The sequence below is a fragment of the Desmodus rotundus genome, chromosome 5, assembly GCF_022682495.2.
Source record: "Desmodus rotundus isolate HL8 chromosome 5, HLdesRot8A.1, whole genome shotgun sequence".
NCBI classification, from domain to species: domain Eukaryota; kingdom Metazoa; phylum Chordata; class Mammalia; order Chiroptera; family Phyllostomidae; genus Desmodus; species Desmodus rotundus.
The window spans coordinates 87,614,249-87,628,348 of NC_071391.1; the positions used below are offsets into that span (position 1 = coordinate 87,614,249).

At 38.0% G+C, this 14,100-nt stretch overlaps 1 protein-coding gene across 1 annotated transcript in view; it reads right to left on the minus strand.

The window, feature by feature from the left end:
- Nucleotides 1–4,460: 4,460 nt before the first annotated feature.
- BUD13 (BUD13 homolog) overlaps nucleotides 4,461–14,100 on the minus strand; it is a 29,980-nt gene continuing 20,340 nt past the window's right edge. The window contains exon 10 of the mRNA XM_024570944.3: nucleotides 4,461–4,873. Within this exon, the coding sequence (XP_024426712.2) occupies nucleotides 4,780–4,873 (94 nt within the window). The 3' untranslated portion in view covers nucleotides 4,461–4,779. The remainder of the gene's footprint in view (nucleotides 4,874–14,100) is intronic.

The window sequence follows — 14,100 nt, forward strand, 5'->3', positions numbered from 1 at the left end:
CCACCCCCTTACAACATAACAAGTATGCTGAGACAAAGAAATATGGCCCGAATGAAAGAACAGATCAAAGCTCCAGAAAAAGAACTAAGCGACAAGGACATAGACAACCTATCAGATGCAGAGTTCAAAACACTGGTAATCAGGATGCTCACAGAAATGGTTGAGTATGGTCACAAAATTAAGAAAGAAATGAAGGCTATATACAGTGAAATAAAGAAAAATATACAGGGAACCAATAGTGAAGGGAAGGAAACTGGGACTCAAAACAAAGGAAGTTGGACCCAAGGAAGCACAAACCAAGGCACATCATAATTACATTACCCAAGATTGAAGATAAGGAGAGAATCTTAAAAGCAGCAGGAGTACAAGAGACAGTTACCTACAAAGGAGTTCCCATAAGACTATCAGCTGATTTCTCAAAAGAAACCTTACAGGCAAGAAGGGACTGGCAAGAAGTATTCCAAGTCATGAAAAACAAGGGCCTACATCCAAGATTACTGTATCCAGCAAAGCTATCATTTAGAATGGAAGGGCAGATAAAGTGCTTCTCAGATAAGGTCAAGTTAAAGGAGTTCATCATCACCAAGCCCTTATTATATGAAATATTAAAGGGACTTATCTAAGAAAAAGATCAAAAACTATGAAAAGTAAAATGACAACAAACTCACAACTACCAATAGTGAACCAAAAACACCAAAAACAAAAACAAACTAAGCAAACAACTAGAACAGGAACAGAATCACAGAAATGGAGATCACATGGAGAGTTATCAGTGGGGAGAGGTAGGGAAGAGAATGGGGGAAAATGGTACAGGGAATAAGAAGCATAACAGGTAGTCATAAAATAGACAAGGGGAGGTTAAGAATAGTATAGGAAATGTAGAAGCCAAAGAACTTATATGTACAACCCACGGACATGAACTAAATGGGGGGAATGTGGGAGAGTGGGGGTGTGCGGGGCAGAGGGGGATAAAGGGGAGAAAAAAATTGAGACAACAGCATAATCAATAAAATATACTTAAAAAAAATGACTGTCTAATCACTGTGCTATACACCTGAAACTAAGACAAAATACTAAATATAAACTGTAATTGAAAATAATATTTAAATAAATAAATGCTGCTCCATGTGTTTAATTTACTTAGCTGGTTTTTGCTGTAAATTTCATTGTTATTTTCCTCACCTGGAGTCTACATGTCACTAATCCCTAACTGCTTGCTTCTGACTGCTTTCTACAATATAATATTCCATCACAGGCACATATCATATTTTATTTACCATCTCCTATAGGGAGAGACATTAAGTTGCTTCCAATATCTTGCTATACATAGATATGTAACTCCTTGTGGATTTGTGCAAATTCTCTGAAGGATCTAGCCAGGATGGAACTGCTTTGAGGTAAGGTATGTACACAATGCATTAGTTATCTACTGCTGTGTAACAAATTACTTCAAAGTAGAAGCTTAAAACAGTAACATCCATAGAATGAGAGAAAATATTTACAAATCATATATCTAATTAGACTTATAACCTAGATTATATAAAGAATTCTACATAAGTGTGCATATGTCAAATAATCCAACTGAAAAAAGAAGAAAGTATTTGAATAAACATTTCTCTAAAGAAAATACATAAAAATAGGAACATTATTAGTCATTAGGGAAATGTAAATCAAAACCACGAGACACCATTTCATACCCACTAGGATGACAATTATCAGTAGAATATAATACCAAGTGTTAACAAAGGATGTGAAGAAATTAGAACTCTCATACACTGGTTTGGAAGTTTGGTAGTTCCTCAAAAAGTTAAATATGGAGTTACCATACGACCCAGCAGCAATTCTACTCCAAGAAAAATGAAAACGTATGTCCATACAAAACCTTGTCCATAAATGTTCATAGCAGCAGTATTCACAGTAGTCAAAAAGTGGAACCAACTCAAATATCCATCACTTCACACAAGAATAAAAGGTGGTATATCCATACAAGGGAGTATTATTCAGCCACAAAAAGGAATGAAGTACTGATACATACTACAACATGGACGAACCTTGAAAACATTATGTTAAGTGAAAGGAGCCATACACAAAAGGCTACATATTATGTGACACTCCCATTCACATATTATATAAAATGTCTAGAATAGGTAAATCTATACATACAAAGTAAATCAGTGGTTGCCTAGGACTGGGAGAGTTAGGGACAGGTGGAGAGTTACTGCTAATGGATACAAAGTTTCTTGTATCCACAGGATAATCAAAATGGTACAAGATTAACTGTGGTGATGGTTGCACAATTCTTTGATACCTCAAAGTCACTGAACTATATGTTTTAAGTGGGTAAAATCTATAATATATGAATTATCTCTCATATAATATATGAATTATATGATTTTAACAAAATAATAAACATCTATAATCTCACAGTTTCTTTGGGTTAAGAATTTGGAGCCGGGTGATTCTGACTCAGGATCTCTCATGAGGCTGTGGTCACACTGTTGATCAAGGCAGATGGATCTTAAGGCTTGAATGGAGCTAGAAGATCCAGTTCCAAGCTAGTTCACTTACACGGTTGGTAACGTGGTGCTCTCTATTGGTGAGAGGCCTCAGTTCTTCTCCACATAGGCCTCTCCAGAGGGCTGGTTTGAGTGTCCTAAAGGCAAATGCTTCAATGTCTTTTATGACCTAGTCTCAGAAGTCACACGTTTCTCATACATCCTCTATCAGTTACACACCCCAGTAGTGGAAAGGGACTACAGAGAGCTTGCATACCAGGAGTCAGAGGTCACTGGGGGCCACCGTGGAAGCTGGCTACAGACACTTGAAAAGGAAGACATGATAATAACCACTAACAATTCTGTGACACATACTATGTGCCAGGCACTGTTTTTAAGCTCACAACAGACTTACGAGTTAAGTACTACTATCTCCATTTCACAGATGAAGAAACTAGGGCACAGAGAAATGAAGTGCTCATCATGGTCATGCACTTAGAAACAGCATAGCTGGGATTCAAACTCAGGCAGTATAGTGCCAAAGCACACTCTTAAAAACTATGCAACACAGCATCGCAAATATTACTTATTTCAATTAAGTGTTGCCCATTTGTTCTCTAGAATGGATGAACCAGTTGAAACTCCCATGAGTTTTCATTCCCCATGACAGTTCGGTCTCATTTATTTTTGCCAAACAAATAAAATATAAACTCATTAATGTTTTCATTTGCAGTTCTCTAGTTACTGATGAGGCAACATATTTATTAGCCATTCTGTTTAACCCTTTAGATTTTACCTATTCATATTCTTTGTGCATTTTTATTTTGTTTTTTCTTCCCCATTTGCAGTAGTTATTTCCATATTCAATCCCTATATAATGCAATCTCCTGTCAGTTTTAGACACTACAAGTATTTTTTTCTAAATTACACCCATCTGTAGCCTTAACTACAGAATGCTTCGTTGACCAGAAATCTTTCATTATGAAGTAGTTAAAGCTATCAAATCTTATGGATTGTGCTTTGGGGAATTTTCACCAATCTATCCTTAACACAAGGTCACAAAGACATTCTCTGTTTTTTCTTATTGGCTTTAGCATTTTACCTTTCATTTAGGTCTTTAATCACTGTAGAATCTGTCTTTGTTTTATATGGTTTGAGGTAGGGATTCGACTTTATTTTGTCCATATAATAAGCCAATTTTCTGAGCACCATCACCTATCACTTCCCCACTAATCTGTGATACTACTTTTATCAGATCTCCAAATAGCCATGTCTGTCCCTAAGTCAAGTTTAGCACTAACTCTTATTTTCTAAGTGAAAAGTTCTACCACTGTGAACATTCATACTGACACAGTGCCCCCATCTGCAGGGGGTGCATTGGAGCATCCCCAGTAGACACCTGATAGCACAGATACTACTAATTCTACCTACCATGTTTTTTCCTACACATACATACCTTTCACTTAAAAAAAGCACTTTATAACTTCTCTTTACCATGTCCAAACTGCCAGCATCACTACTCGTGTGCTTTGGGGCCATTAGTAAAATAAGGGTTAGTCGAACATAATCACTGCAATACCACAGCAGTTGATCTGATAACCAAGATGATACGAGGTAACTCACAGGTGGGTAACATATACAGCACAGAGACGCTGGACAAAGGGATGATTCACATCGTGGGCAAGATGGAGTGGGAAAGGGCAAGATTTCATTACGCTACTCAAAATGATGGGCAATTTAAAAGTTATTATTTCTGGAATTTTCCATTCAGTATTTTCAGACATGTTGACTACATGTAACTGAAACCACAAAAAACAAAATTCCAGATAAGAGGGGAGACTACTATACCGCTTTCTACATTAATGAAAAATCCAAATCCAACCATTATCCTCCATGATCCCTGGGGGTTCCATATTATTAGTTTATATTCTTCCCCAAAACAGAAAACCCGGTTAAGAAAGTGACTTTAAAAAAATAAATGTACATTTATTAAAAAACCTAACCAAGAACAAATCTTGAGACACTGAGAAATCAATGTTTCTTCTGAAAGCCAGCAACAACGGCCAGTGTCGGCACACCTGAGAATTACAGGTGCTTCAGTCCAAACATGAGGTCTCAAATATTCTTCCTCTCAAATGCTAGTGGTCAAAACTAGCATTCAAAGAGTTGCTGGTCTGTATGGGCCTGATTATTAGCAGAGACAACTGTTACATAGACAGCTGGCTATCTGGCCGTCCTGTGTCTACTACCACAACCCACAGCCACCCCCAGAGCTCCAGAAAAATTACATATCCTCAACACTCCACTTGTAGGCAAGCTCCTCCACCGCCTTCTTGCTGGCAAGCCTGGCAAAGCGCTTCTGTTCAAATCCATTGGATCTGCAATCAGAAGATATTAATCAGCCAGAATCCTGAATTGGACATTTATTTTAAAAAAAAAAAAAAAGAAAAGGATTCACAATCTAACAAATAAGAAAATAAGGCATGTGAAAATATTTAAGGCATACGCAACAGGATCAGAAGGGCAAAATATATAATTCATCCTTTTATTAGTACTTGTTTAGATCATTTTCTCCTACTTGACAACTGTTTCAAACATTTACCACTCTCTAAAGGCCCAACTCACTCTCAGAGGATCTCTCTCTATATCTTATACTTTATCCATTCATTACATAAACATTTTTAGTAAATTCTTTAAATACTAGGTAGGCACTGTATCATGAAAATGAGTAGACACAGCACCTGTCCTGATGAACTCACAGACTAGTAGAGGAGATTGACATTTAAATTAAAATAAAAAGCATAAACTATGGTAGAAGTATATATTGGGTATCACAGAAACAGAATGGAGATCTTACCCAACTTGGGAGGGAGATGGACAAGAACAATCAGGAAAGGCTTCCCTAAGCTAAGTCTAAAAGAATTAACCAGAGGGTTGGAGGTGGGGAGAGACAGAAGTATCAGAAGGACATTTCCAGAGAGTAAAGCATGAGCCCGAGAGCAAAGGCACAAAAATGAGAAATAGCCTACTATATGCAGGGATTCAAAAGCAAATTGGTATGGCTGGAGTCTAAAGTATGACAAAGGGAATAGCACAACACAAAGTTAGAAAGGTAGGCAGAGGCAAAATCATAATGAGCTTTGTAGACCATAGTAAAAAACTTAGATTTCATCCAGTAGGGAGAGATTTAAAGCAGGGATATAAACTGCACTTCAAAGAGAACACTCTGGAAGAGACCAGAGACAGAAAAGTGACTGCCATGGTACAGACAACAGGTGATGAAAGCAATGACAAAGAAGAGGGAGAGAAAGAGAGAAGACATAGTAGGACTTAGTGACTGACCAGGTATATAAAAACAAAGGAGGAAGAGTTAAGTATGACCCCCAGGTTAATAATTTTAGTGACTAGGTGAATGAGGCTACTACATACCAGGATAGATACAAAAGTAGGAGAAGTTTTAGAGTAGGGGAAGTTGATGAGTTGTTTTGAATACATTGTATTTAAGGTGTCCTAAGTACGTATCAATGGAGAAATGTAATATGCAGCTAGATAAACCAGAATGAGCTGCAAGTACAGATTTGGAAATCATGTACATAATGAAGGTGTGATTAGATAAGATTCGGCCAGAGAGGGCACATAAAGTGAGAACAGCTAAGGGTTATAGATGGAGCCCTAAGAAATATTTAAGGGATGTACAGAGGAAAAGAAGCTCTTAAAGGTGGCCAAGAAGAAATAATAAGAGAAAAGAATGAGGAGTAAGGTGTCATAAAAGCCAATTCAGGAGTTTCAAGGAGAGGACCTCAACTCCCTTCTAGTATTATGCATCTGTCTGTTATATGTAAACTTCTTAAAAGGGCCTATATTCACTGTCTGTACTTCCTCATTTTTCATTCACTCCTTAACAAATTAGAACCTAGCTTTGGTTTCACTATGTCACAGAGTTCTCTCTTTTTAAGGTCATCAGTGACTTCTCTTATTGCCAAACCCAGTGATTTCTCCCTCTCCACAAATTGGTCACCAAGTTCTGCCACCTCATCCCCTAAATACTTCTCCACATCTTCCTCTTCTCCATTCTTAGTATCACTGCCACAATACAGAGCTTCATTCCTGTAGCTTGATCTACTGCAACAACCCTGTATCTTATCTTTCTACTTCCAAACTGTGCCTTTCAAATGTTTCAGATTACTGCCATGATGATCCATTCATTTAAAACAGAGAAATGGCCCTGGCTGGTGTGGCTCAGTGCACTGAATGCCAGCCTTCGAACCAAAGGGTTGCCAGTTCGATTCCATGTCAGGGCACATGCCTGGGTTGCGGGCCAGGTCCCCAGCTGGGGACATGCGAGAGACAACCGATCAATGTGTCTCTCGCATGTCGATGTTTCTCTCCCTCTTTCTCCCTCCCTTCCCCTGTCTAAAAATAAATAAATAAAATCTGTAAAAAAAAATTAAATAAAATAAAGTAAAATAGAGAAATGCTGTTAATCCTTCAATGGCTCCCCTTTGTCTCTAATGTGATGACCAAGCTCCTCAGAAATGTTTCCAAGGCCTTCTGTGACCAGGCCCTGCTTACCTTTCCAGTCATCTCATAAAACTCCATTTCACATTTAATGCTGTAACACTATGACACTATATCACTATGACATTTCCCCTATAACACTAAGACATTCCATATGCTTAGACATGATCCTCTTCTTAAACATCCTTCCTTTCCTTATCTTGGCAGGTAACTGACATCACTAAAGACTAAGCCACATTCTCCCAAGGCTGAATTTACTCTTCTTCTGTGCTCCCAAAGCACCCTGAAAATTCTCTTTTAATACTTAGCAAGTACACTGAATTTATTTACTCTTTGTCTTCTCCTCTAGATAGAAACTGAATTCCTAGGCTCAGGGACTATCTCTCACTAATTGTGAGACCCTGGCCAACCTCGTATGTAGCTACTTAAAGTTATAACATGTATGCTAAGTGTCAGTGAACTAATTGGGATAACAAGCTTCCCTATTTCCTAAGGCCTTCCCTAAGGGATGAGTAGGATGAGTAACAGGATTTAGGAAAAAGGGAAGCTTATTATGAATGGCACCATATCCATCCTTAGAAGCATGCATGGTATTCTGGAGCACCAAGGAAACTACAGCTTCTTGCCTTGGGTAGTAAGTACTTATAGAACATCAAGACTAACATGATCATATAAACAAAGGACATATGAATAACAAAAAAAAAACCCTAAATAAAATTTTACAAAAACAAATTGCAAGAAAACTCACAACAGAAAAGAGCTTTGGACTAGAGAATTAAGAGCCCAGGGTTCTAATTCCAGCTTTATCAGGTGAACTGAATGATTCTAGGTCAGCTGTTAAATCATCTGGGCATCAGTTTCTCTTTTAAAGAATGGGAGTTAAGACTAATTAACCTTATGGGTTTTTCGAACTGTAACGTACTGCAGATCTGTTCTAGAAATATTCATTTTCTGTGGGCCAAAAAACAAAGCTAGAAATGATGATGAAAGAATAAATAATGAAAAAGTTTGAGAAAGGAAACTAAAAAGAAAAATCTAAGAGAAAACAAGAATGAGGAGTGGAGAAAAATTTCTGGGAGAGATGTAGACATGTTAGACAGCAGTAAAAAACTAGGTGAGGGAGAGTTCAAACTTTGGGGTCCACAAATTTAGAAAAGAGAAAAAACAATAAACTCAGTATAGCAGGAAACATCTTTAGGGTTGTGGCTACAAAAATTCTACTTCTGGCTATATGGCAAATTAGCATTTGGGAAAATCCTCCTGCTATCAAACAAAGGGCCAGTATGCAATGAGCTTCAAACCAAAGCTAGCCTGAAACCACAGCCACCCTAAGGATACCTATGAATATGAGGAACTAGAGCCTTGAACTTTGATGGCAACTTCAGGGACAGAAGACAATGACTTAGGCCCATATAAGGTAGAGTGCTACTTTCCGGTCATAGCAGAGGAATTTGGCCAGACTAACCTCCCCTGAGATAGTAATTATTAAATATAGGCAAAATATAAAAATACAAGTATCTGAACATATTTAAAGGAATGAGAGAGTGACTAAAAGCAGGCAGAATCAGGATGGGAGTCTAAGTGTGAAAAGAGATTTGTGAGGCTTTTTCCAGATGGTACTACCCAATCTACACAGTTCATGAAGGCAGAAAAAACTACAAGCTTATTGGCTTGAGATGTTAGTACAAAGCGTGCACAGCAGCTGAAAATCCTGAAAGAAGGGAACTAACTGCAAAAGAGATAAAACCCAAAATCTACATATAAGATGTCCCCATATCCTTGGCTAACAGCTAAAGTGTGCTTGTGCAGGGGAAACCCCATTAGACCCAACGAAAAATCAGCAGCTAGAAATTAAAAGAATTAAGCAGAAATTTTAGCTGCTGCCCACTGCAAAGGAGACAGAGTTTGTAGTTCAAAAATACTCAAGTTAACCGTCTATTAAAATAAAAATCAACACACATCAGGGGAATAAAACAGAATTGCAAGTCTCTACAATGTATCATTCATAATATCCAGAATACATTAAGGAAAAGAGAGACTTCTGAACAAGATGGCAGCATAGGTTAATGTGGTACTTGAATCCTCCCACAACCACATCCAAATTACAGCTAAACTACAGAACAACCATCAGATTTTAGGTGGCTCTAAATGAGCCACCTAAAATCTGGCTACATGGAAGTCCTACAACTAGGGAATTAAAGAAGCAGACACATTCAGACTGGTAGGAGGGGCAAAGACGTGGAATAAACCGGTCTCACATCCACACATGGTGGATAAAAATCGGGAAGGGCCATGGCTGGTATGGCTCAGTTGGTTGGAGTGTCATCCTGTAAACCAGAAGGTCACATGTTCAACTCCAAGTCAGAGTACATACCTGGGTCACAGAATCCATCCTCAGTTGGGGTGCATACAAGAGGCAACCAATTAATGTCTCTCCCTCACATCAATGTTTCTCTCCCTTTTCTCTCCTTCCCTTCCTCTCTCTTTAAATCAGTAAGTATGGGAGCTTCCAGCCAAGACGGAGGCGTAGGTAGACACACTGTGCCTCCTCGCACAACTAAAAGAAGATTAACAACAAAGTTAAAAACAAAAAAACCCAGAACTGACAGAAAATCGAACTGTATGTAAGTCCGACAACCAAGGAGATAAAGAAGAAACATTCATCCAGACTGGTAGGAGGGGCGGAGATGGGCAGCCAGGGTGGAAAGGACTCGTGGCAAGGCCGTGGCTGGCGGAACAAGCAAGGTGGTGGACTGTGGAACAGGGCAGGCCAGGCTTCAGCTAGCAGACCCCACAAGGTGGTGGCTGGCAGATCCTATGGCCCCACATTGGCGCATAGATAAACCAGGAGTAACGGCAGGGGAGCGAAGCAGACCACACAACCCAGGGCTCCAGCATGGGGAAATAAAGCCTCAAACCTCTGACTGAAAACACCCGTGGGGGTTGAGAGGGCAGCAGGAGAAACTCCTAGCCTCACAGGAGAGTTTCTTGGAGAGACCACAGGGGCCTAGAACATACACAAACCTACCCACTCAGGAATCAGCACCAGAAGAGCCCAATTTCATTGTGGGTAGCAGGGGAAGTGACTGAAATCCAGCAGAGAGTGGAGCAGACGCCATTGCTCCCTCTTGGACCCTCCCCCACATATAGCATCACAGAGCAGCAACCAGCATTACCCCACCCTGGTGAACACCAAGGTTCCACCCCTTTACATAACAGGTGCGCCAAGACAAAAAAAAAAAAGGGCCCAAATGAAAGAACAGATCAAAGCCCCAGAAAAAATACAACTAAGCAACGAAGAGATAGCCAACCTATCGGATGCACAGTTCAAAACACTGGTAATCAGGAAGCTCACAGAATTGGTTGAATTTGGTCACAAATTAGATGAAGAAATGAAGGCTATGCTAAGAGAAACAAAGGAAAATGTACAGGGAACCAATAGTGATGGGAAGGAAACTGGGACTCAAATCAATGGTGTGGACCAGAGGGAAGAACCATCCAACCAGAACAGAATGAAGAAACAAGAATTCAGAAAAATGAGGAGAGGCTTAGGAACCTCCAGGCTTGAAATATTCCAACATCCGAATTATACGGGTGCCAGAAGAAGAGGAAGAACAAAAAATTGAAAACTTATTTGAACAAATAATGAAGGAGAACTTCCCTAATCTGGCAAAGGAAATACACTTCCAGGAAGTCTAGGAAGCTCGGAGAGTCCCAAAGAAGCTGGACCCAAGGAGGGACACACCAAGGCACATCATCATTACATTACCTAAGATTTAAACAGAAGGAGAGAATCTTAGAAGCAGCAAGGGAAAAGGACACAGTTACCTCCAAAGGAGTTCCCATAAGACTGTCAGCTGATTTCTCAAAAGAGACCTTACAGTCAGGAAGGGACTGGCAAGAAGTATTCCAAGTCATGAAAAACAAGGGCCTACATCCAAGATTACTGTATCCAGCAAAGCTATCATTTAGAATGGAAGGGAAGATAAAGTGCTTCTCAGATAAGGTCAAGTTAAAGGAGTTCATCATCACCAAGCCCTTATTATATGAAATGTTAAAGGGATTTATCTAAGAAAAAGAAGATGAAATATATGAACAGTAAAAATGACAGCAAACTCACAGTTATTAACAACCACACCTAAAACAAAAACAGAAGCAAACTAAGCAAACAACTAGAACAGGAACAGAACCACAGAAATGGAGAACACATGAAGGGTTATCAACAGGGGAGTGGGAGGGAGAGAGTGGGGGTAAAGGTACAGAGAATAAGTAGCATAAATGGTAGGTAGAAAATAGACAGGGGGAGGGTAAGAATAGTATAGGAAATGTAGAAGCCAAAGAACTTATAAGTATGACCCATGGACATGAACTATGGGGGGGGAATGTGGGAGGGAGGGAGTGGGCAGGATGGAGTGGAGTGAAGTGGGGGAAATGGGACAACTGTAATAGCATAATCAATAAATATATTTTTTAAAAATGAAATAAATATTCATACAAAAAAAAAAAAAGCTAAAGGAGTTCATCACCACCAAACCAAGGTTATATGAAATGTTAAAGGGTCTTCTTCTTTAAGAAGAAGAAAAAAAAGATAAAAAAAAATATGAACAATAAAATAGTAATAAATACATATCTATCAACTGAATCCAAAAAACATAATAAATGAACATGCAGAACAAAAACAGACTCATACATACAGAGAACATTTTGACGATTGCCAGATGGCATGGAGGTTGGGGACATGGAGAAAAAGGTGAAGGGATTAAGAAGCACAAATTAGTAGTTACAGAACAGTCATGGGAATATAAAGTACAGTGTAGGGAACAGTGTCATATATTCTAATAACTATACATATACTGTTTGATGAGTGGAAGATTTATCAGGATGATCACTTAGTAAGTTATGTAATGTCTAATCACTGGGATATACACCTGAAGCTAATATAATAATGTTTATCAACTGTAACTGAAAATAAAAATGATTAAAATGGGGAAAAATTAAAAACAAAAAAATATAATGACCAAATGTGCAAAGAAACAGAAAATGTGGTCAAACTCAAGAAAAAGCTGTTAATAGGTGACCCAAATTTGCAATAAGCAGACAGGAATTCAAAGCACTAATTGTAAATATTCTCAAGGAAGAGAAAAATGTCCCATAATGAATGAACAGATGGGAAAGCTCAGCAGAGAAATATAAACTGTCAAATGGAAATTCTAGAGTTGAAAATACAATGAACTAGCTTAAATGAAAAATTCATTGTATAGGCCTAATAGATTAGAGATGGCAGATGAGTCAATGAACTTGAAAATGGATCAATAGAAATTATCCCATATTAAGAAAGATGAATTAAAAAATGAACAAGACTTCAGACATCTGTTAGAGAATATTAAGTAGTAAAAAACAGTGTAATTAGAGGAGAAAAAATAGTGGTTAAAAAATAATAACTAAATAATAACTTATATATTATTTATATATGTTATATTATTCTAAGTTAAAATAATAACTTAAAATAATAATAATAACTAAAGAAAAAATAGCCAAATATTCCCAAATGTGAAAAACATAAATTCAGATCCAGAAAGCCGGCTTAACAAGCCCAAAGCCGGATAATCACAAACAAAAATACACCTAGACACATCATAGTCAAATTGCTGAAAATCAAAGACAAGAAAATCTTGAAAGATGCCAGAAAAAATATATTACAATATGTGTGTGTTAATAATAAAAGAAATGAGGACTGAAGGTTGACTTCTAATCAGAAAAAATGGAGCCCAGAAAATGATAAAACATCTTTAAAGGGCTGACAATACTGTCAGAATTCTGGTACAGTCGACCAAGGTCTATGTATGAGACTGCAACTTAAGAAGGTCCCTAGATGAAATCTGAAATTGGTCCCTGTATGCAGAAGACAAGCAGAGACCAAAGAAAGAGGCTAACCACTCCAGATTGGAATTTTAATAAACAAGGAAAGTTATATTGTAAGGCTCATCTCAGGTACCTGCCCACCACAATCTTAGTTTATCTAGCTAGAGGCTTTAACTTTCAGCCATATGTTCAGTCCAGATGACCTCAATGAACATCTTACTCTCTCAAGACTACATGCTTTAATTGGCTGCCAGTATCAGAATAGTATGTGGAACACATATTCCAAGGACAGGGGGAGGGGATAAGGAGCTTCTGATCCACTGGGTAAAGCTTGTGAATCAAAAGACAGTCATGTCAGTGAAACTACCCTTCAGAAATGAAGGCAAGAAAAAGGTTTCTAATTTAATTAATAGAATTAATAGAATTGCTCCAGTATCAATTTCCTTATTTTGATAATGAACTATGGTTATATAAGATAGTATCATTGGGGGAAGTTGGATAAAGGGATACACTGACACACTATAATAATTTTTTAAGTTCTTGTGAGTCTACAATTATTTCCTAAATCACACTTTAAAAATATAAAGGTCACACAGACATTTTCATATCAAGAGAAACTGAGAAAATTTGTTGCCACTAGACCAGCACTGAAGAAATGTTAAAAGAAGTTTTTCAGGAAAGGAAGACAACAGAAATGGTAAAAATATGTTAGTAAAATATTAACAACTATATATTTTTTCCTTTTGTTTTCTTAATTTCTTTAAAAAATGTAACTGTAAAGTAAAAATTGTAAAGCTGTATTGTGGGACTTATACCATTTTTTAATTTAATACGTATGACAACAGTAGCACAGAAAACAGAGGGTAAGTGGAACTACAATGTTGTAAGGCTCTTATATTTTATGTGAAATAGTACAATTATAACCCTCAGTAGGCTATGATAAGTTAAGGATACATATTGTGATCCTTAGACCAAACACCGAAACAAAATGCAGAGAGGTAAAACTAAAAAGATAATAGAGCAATTAAAATTGAATACTAGCCCTGGCTGGTGTGGCTCAGTGAATTGAGTGCTGGCCTGTGAACCAAAGGGTCACTGGTTCAATTCTCAGTCAGGGCACATGCCTGGGTTGCAGGCCAGGTCTCCAGTACGGGGTGCACAAGAGGCAACCACACACTGACGTTTATCTCCCTCTCTTTCTCCCTCCCTTCCCCTTTGTCTAAAA